Here is a 6618-nt window from a genome sequence, read left to right as displayed (position 1 = left end):
AGTTATTCTCAAAAATCCTCTCTGATCGGCGCAATCTTGTATTCTATCATTCTTGACTATCATATATATATGTATGTATTTATGTTTTTGTAACAGATAATAAAATAAACACGCCCCTGAAGATGCTAAGAAGATTAGCGAAACGTTGGGCCGTAAGTGAAATAACGTCGTTTTATTTACACTAAAAGAACAGATCAGACAAGCCTATCACAAGCTAAAAAAATTTTCACAAAAACAAGTTGATTTTCTTGTATATTTTTCTTTAATAAAGAGTAGAATATATTTTAAACTGACATTTAATAATTGCGAATTTTTACAAACGTAAGTTATTTTGTTTTGGGGTCCCACAGACGTATACAAGTACTTGCTGGCTGCGTGAAAATTACGTAAGCGTAGTGGTCAAAACCCATCCATCGCACTGTGGATAATTTTGCCCATTTTCGTGGCCAAAATTAATTATGGCCAAACAAGCAGATTATTTAACAAAAAATTATTTTCTTTTTGATTGGAATTCGATTTCCCACATTTTAGCAAAAAAAAACCTGAACCCTTGACGACTGATGGGTCATAAGGGGTCACTTTTCATTTTGGGGGTTTAATGAAGAAGTTTGAATGCAGTTTTGTTTTTAATATTTATATTGACGAAAAACATCCAGCTAGTTACAAATGCAATTTATCGAGTGGCTAATTTCGAACCACATTGCCAAATTATATTTATTTCAATTGAAAATTAGTATTATTTTTCATTGCGTTCGGTTAACCCCAGTAAAATTTTGCGCTTAATATTTTAGTGGAAATTTTAACCATCCATAATCCATTTTTTATACAGTGGGCCAAAAAGGCCCGTTCTGGTGGGAGTTGATAAGTTAAACTGTTGGAAAAAAATATACCACCCTTGTTTTGGATCTAAAACCCGCAAAAAATCGTAAGAACTCTGTAATATAACATAACGGTAGATAAGATTATTACAAAAATTTACTTAACTTTAAATTTTTTTTATTTCTTTAAATTTAAATAGTACATAAGGATCTGTATACAACATAGAGAACCATGTATGTGTGTATGTATGTATGTTCCTCAGACCTTCTTCTGTTCGCCCATCCATCAGCGCCAGGCACTCAAGTAGGAATTAAGAATATTTAAATTTAAAACTAATTCAAGAACTAATTAAGTAGTATTATCCGAATTGGCATGGCGAATGCCTAACGTTGATGAGGTGACATGATAAGATCAGTAGCCTCATGGCTCTTTGGAATCAACCTTATGGGCAGTAGCGCCGGCGTCGCCGCCGCCGCCGATTCGTTTTGAAGTTGACCACGCCGCGCAGTGCTTCGACTATATGGAGGCAGGTGGAAATAATAGTTAACCTGCACCGCTAAAACTTTACATGCGCTCAATTTTTTACTTAGAAATAAGGAATTATGAAATGTGGTAAAGATGGGATAATTGCCACGCCCTCCACTCTAATGGGCGGTAACATTAAATTCCATCGGTAATCCTTACTAATATTATAAATCCGTAAGTGAGTTTGTTTGTTTGCTACGCTTTCACTCTTTAACTACTCAACCGATCATCATGAAATTTTGTACACTGCTGTTATTTAGCCCACCTTAAAATATAGGATAAATTTAATCTCGATTAGACAAGGGGGCGTGGCACCTCCCATACAAACGGAATATTTCATACTGCATTTCTCGGGAAATATTTTTGATAGATTACTGGACCTTGGTATGGAGAAGAGCTGCCACCTTTTAAAAAAAAATCAAATTCAACTGTAATTTAGAGAGTTATTTATTTGAAATTTGTATTAAACAAGTAATTTTTAGCAAAAAAAACCGACTTCACCTCTCATATAAAAATATATATATATATATATATATATATATCTCATGATCCACTGATCGGATCTTAGCCAGATCAGTATGGGACCACCTCTGAGACACTACCTTTTCGATGCAAAAAAAATTATCGAAATCGGTTATGCGGTAACATACATAAAAAAAAAAAATAAAATATTCCGACGAACTGATAACCTCCTCCTTGTTTGGAAGTTGGTTAAAAATGGATGTCACGAGGCTTAAAAAGCTGTAGTTCGAATATATTTTGAAAAGGGTTGCCACCTATTTGAAAAGTCAAATTTAAATTAATTATACGCAAGCTATCTCAAGAATCAAAATATGGTTGTCTAACCAAATACATACTGTTAAGAAACCTTTAGTTTAAAAGTTTTGAATAAGATTTAAATCTTTCGCAAGGGCTGCCACCTTTTTAAAAATTAAATTCAAAAATTAAATATTACAGTAAAAGGCGCTCAATGGTTCTGCCGGTTGATTTCTCGATGGTGATTTCAGATTTTTCTCCATGACTATAAGATTGATTTGATATATTGGTGTACCAAGTTCCGGTATTCTACCATGAACACTTCCAGAGATATACAGTAAGAAAAATCGGCTTGTATAGGAGGTGCCACGCCTTTATATGTCGAAATTTTTTCAGCCTATAACCATCCTTGGGACGTCTGAAGTAGGTGTCCCGAAATTAATGGGCTTCATTTCAAAACTACACGTAAGAGGTTTCCACCTGTTTAAAATCTCAAATTGAGTTCAGGGAATAAGTTAATTGAAAAAGTATGACAAGTGAGAAGTTTAAGAAAGTTTTTGTTTGAAAATATTTTAAAACAAATTTTAAACCTTCTGTTTTTTAATTGAGTCTTCTTGAAATAAATTTTACTCAATGTATCACGTAGAAATGTCTTACACTCAGCGAAGCGGGTGAGGGCGATCTAGTCACTTATATTTTTAATAATAATCTTTAGCATCTACATTTTCTTGTAAATTTTTTTATAAAAAAAGCAAAATACCAAATAATAGATACCTTCACCTGAATATTCCATGACACGAAACAATTGATAACAGTTGAAAAAGAAACGCTTGCTTTAATGGGTTCAGCGCCAAAGACAACTAAACTGATTAGTTTAGTCGGTATCGCGCCGATTCCTGTACATTTTTTTTGGAAATGTGTCGTTCGTAGAGAGGGGAAATGAGTAAATGATGTGAAATTTTGTTTTTATGACTTTAACTTTTCCTTCTCTATACCGAACCGTTTCTTTCATCAACTGTCACTATGACTTTTTTCACCTGCCTCCATATAGTCGATACACTGTGCACCGCCGCCGCAAAGCCTGTCTGGGTAAACCTCTAATTAACATAACGGTTGTTTAAAACAGCTTAAAGGAATCGAGATAGATATAGACATACACTGATGGCAAAACCGGGACAGTAATACATAATATGAATTTTCCTGCGATATATTCGCAATATATGAAGACTTTTGTAATCTAGTTTCGGATTTCACATTTCCAATGTTTATTCCATCAGAAAGCCATAAAAACAATAATTAATACAAGCAGATAAAAAAGAAAATTGTAAAAAAAGTAGCAACCAGTTTTGCACCCGATAGAAAATTTTACCATTTGTTTGACTTAATAAATTGGCCAGAACTAATTTTAATATTTACCTTTTATGGCCATATTGGGATACTTTTGCACAGTTTTTGATGAAATCCGCTGAGATTGCGTACCGGGTTTCCCCAACGCCATGCCCAAGGTCTTGCATGCGATTGGATGAATTTTCGCAATTGAACAGTGGCATTTTCACACACTTCCTTAAGTTTTCTGTCGGACTCAAATATGGGATTTACGCAGGGTGATTATAAAAACTTGGGATTTATATATATTTGGTCGAAACCGGAAGTCGGTAATACCACTCCCGGATTTAGTAGGTAAAATTTTTGCGGGTTTTCAATATAAAACATTTCCTCCATTTTAAAGGGGATGTACGTGTGGTCTAGGACACCCTGTATATATCAAAATACTCAGAACGAAAAGAGAAATCGATTAAACCATGTCTGTCTGTCCGTTCGTGCCTCGGTCCGTCTGTGCACTCGAGAAAAAACTGCGATATGTTAACGAAACTTGGTGCGTGTATTGAAAATGGGTAAAATAGCGCGATAACCACCCCTACCTCTCATATAAAGGTAGTTTGCAGAAATACAAAATTGCGATATTTTAGTAACTACTTAACTTGGGGGAAATATGAATATTATACTTTTTTGGAAAGGAAAATGGCCGTAGCCACTCCCACTTATGGTTACATTTATATATCTCGGTAACCGCTCTACCAATTTCTACCAAACCTGGCGCAGTTGTTGACCTTGGCAAAATATAACGGTTGGAAATTTTTTAAATCGCATTTTTTAAAGCTAATTTACTCAAAGTGGACGTTTGGAATATTTCTTTAGCAGAAAATACGATTATAATATTTTTTTTTTTTTAATGGGCGTGACTCACCCACTTATGACCACATACATACATATGTGGATCCCGGTAACCGTTCAATTGGTATCACACTAGATACAATTATTGGATAATTGGTACCATACTAGATACAATTATTGTACTTGACACAGAAAAGCAATATATACGATTTTTTTAAATGGGACTAAAATTACGCCCATTTTTCGTATAACGGTAAATTTTAGAAATGCGGAAACTTCGAAATTTAAGGACGCTAATTTACTCAAATAACATTTTTATGGAATTTTGGAAAACAGGCGGTGTACCGCCAACTTATGTATAACTATATAAGTTATAAGGGCCTAGGTTCAAGCCTGATCAAAGCGAAATCGCAAAACAAAATAGAAAACAAATTTTCTTAACAGCGATCGCCCCTCGGCAGGCAAAGGCAAACCTCCGAGTGTATTTTTGCTATTTTACAGCTTCTCATAAAAATGCAATCGCCGTTCGGAGTCGGCGTAAAACTGTCCCTTTTGTGTGACAACATCAAGGCGTACGCCACAAATCGGAGGAGAAGCTCGGCCAAACACTAACATATGTGTAAGTCTAACTGCCCGTAATATCGAAAATGTTTGAAATAGGGGTAAAGGCCCCCTGCTTATAAGACAACACAATTCGCCATACACCATACAGACTTTAAAACCAATTTCACATTTTAAAGAATTTCAACAGAAATTGCTTAGTTTTCTCCATTTTTCTCCGCGCACGTCTACACCATAAAAATTAATCAAGTGTAACGAAATTTCACCACCCATAACACACACGGTTTGTGCATCGGCAACAAAAATTAACATATTTGGATTTTACACAGACGTCTGTGCAGACAAAACGGCGAGCATAGACTTTTTTACTTGCATAATTTTTTCCCTTTGAAAATTTAAACTAAACTTAAAATGAGAATATCTTGGAGAAAATTACCTTATATATAAAAACGGTATCCAGATTCATAATCTACGATCCAAAATTAAGTTTTCGAGTCTCCGGGTTTTTTGTGTATGTAATTTTAGCATTATTATACTATATTTAGTTCTAATACTTGGGTTTTTACTTAAAGCGGAATTTTTTTTTAGTAAACCTTGGCGACTTCAGTAACTACTATTGCTTTTAAAAACTGTCTCTTTTATCTTTATAGAAAATTTAAACTTCACAAGAAATCGTGCAATTATCCAAATGAAACCCCGCTGCCTGCAGTATCTATTCTAAAACCACTCATGGGAACTGACCCAAATTTGGAGCATAATCTTGAGTCATTTTTTATAATGGATTACCCAATGGTATGTTTCAAATACAGCATGTATCGCAAATGAAAGTGTAATATTTTTCATCTTTTAGTATGAGTTGTTATTTTGTATAGAAGATAGCGTTGACCCAGCTATTAATATTGTACAAAGTTTAATGACGAAATATCCTCAAGTGGACGCCTCATTGTACATGGGTGGTTCGAAGGTTGGTATTAATCCAAAAATTAATAATATGCAGCCTGGTTATGCAGCTGCTAAATATGAGCTGATTATGATATCGGATAGCGGCATTAAAAGTAATTTACCTATAATATTAAAAACCACGCATATAGACATCGAGTTGTCTTATTTTTGTTTCAGTGAAGAATGATACTCTCCTTGATATGGTAAATAATATGACAGACAAGTATGCGCTTGTACATCAAATGCCGTTTACATGCGACCGCGAAGGCTTTGCTGCTACTTTTGAAAAGGTAAACCACATTTTAATCTAGTTACATCTTATATTTTCGATGCCAAGTTGTGATTATCTTTAGTTCGTTGGTCTGACCATTTATTCAATGGTGATAAATGAAATAAACTCGCCGTTAATACGCATTGCATACCCTTAGGCGCAAAACTTTTCTTCCTACTAAATTATGTCGCTTTGCGCAAATGCACGGTAGTAAAGAGTTAATTAAAAAAACGGAGGTAAAATATTTTAATATATCAAAAAGTAGAAAATAATTTTTTATAGACTCATAGAATTTGTCTTGATAAGTTTTATTTTAAATTTTAACAATAGTAAATGCGAACAATTTGAGGAGATTTAATATGAACAACGTTGGGCGCATGTAATAGACTTAAATGGATATATAAAGTGATGAAATCAACCGCTTAAAATGGATCTCAAAATAGCTTGCGCAATAGAAATTTTAGGTCTAAGCCAGAGGCAGGCATTTTTTGATTTTCCAAACACATGTAATTGGGCTTCAAAATGCTGCTTGCTGCGACGTCGACACATGTATACTATCATCGCCTTCG

The 6618-nt window shown here is 34.4% G+C and overlaps 1 protein-coding gene across 4 annotated transcripts in view; it reads left to right on the top strand.

Moving 5' to 3' along the window:
• The window catches only part of LOC118752484 (ceramide glucosyltransferase-like), a 19546-nt gene extending 13445 nt beyond the window's left edge, over nt 1–6101 (top strand). For all 4 annotated transcript variants that reach the window (XM_036487394.1, XM_036487392.1, XM_036487393.1 and 1 more), the window contains exons 3-5: nt 5487–5628; nt 5687–5891; nt 5956–6101. In XM_036487394.1, coding sequence (XP_036343287.1) covers nt 5487–5628; nt 5687–5891; nt 5956–6089 — 481 coding nt within the window. In that variant the 3' untranslated portion in view covers nt 6090–6101. The remainder of the gene's footprint in view (nt 1–5486; nt 5629–5686; nt 5892–5955) is intronic.
• The last annotated feature ends 517 nt before the right edge of the window (nt 6102–6618 follow it).

The sequence above is a fragment of the Rhagoletis pomonella genome, unplaced genomic scaffold, assembly GCF_013731165.1.
Source record: "Rhagoletis pomonella isolate Grant_MI unplaced genomic scaffold, Rhpom_1.0 Rhpom_scaffold_01538, whole genome shotgun sequence".
Taxonomy (NCBI): Eukaryota; Metazoa; Arthropoda; class Insecta; order Diptera; family Tephritidae; genus Rhagoletis; species Rhagoletis pomonella.
This window is presented reverse-complemented; position numbering and strand designations above follow the sequence as displayed.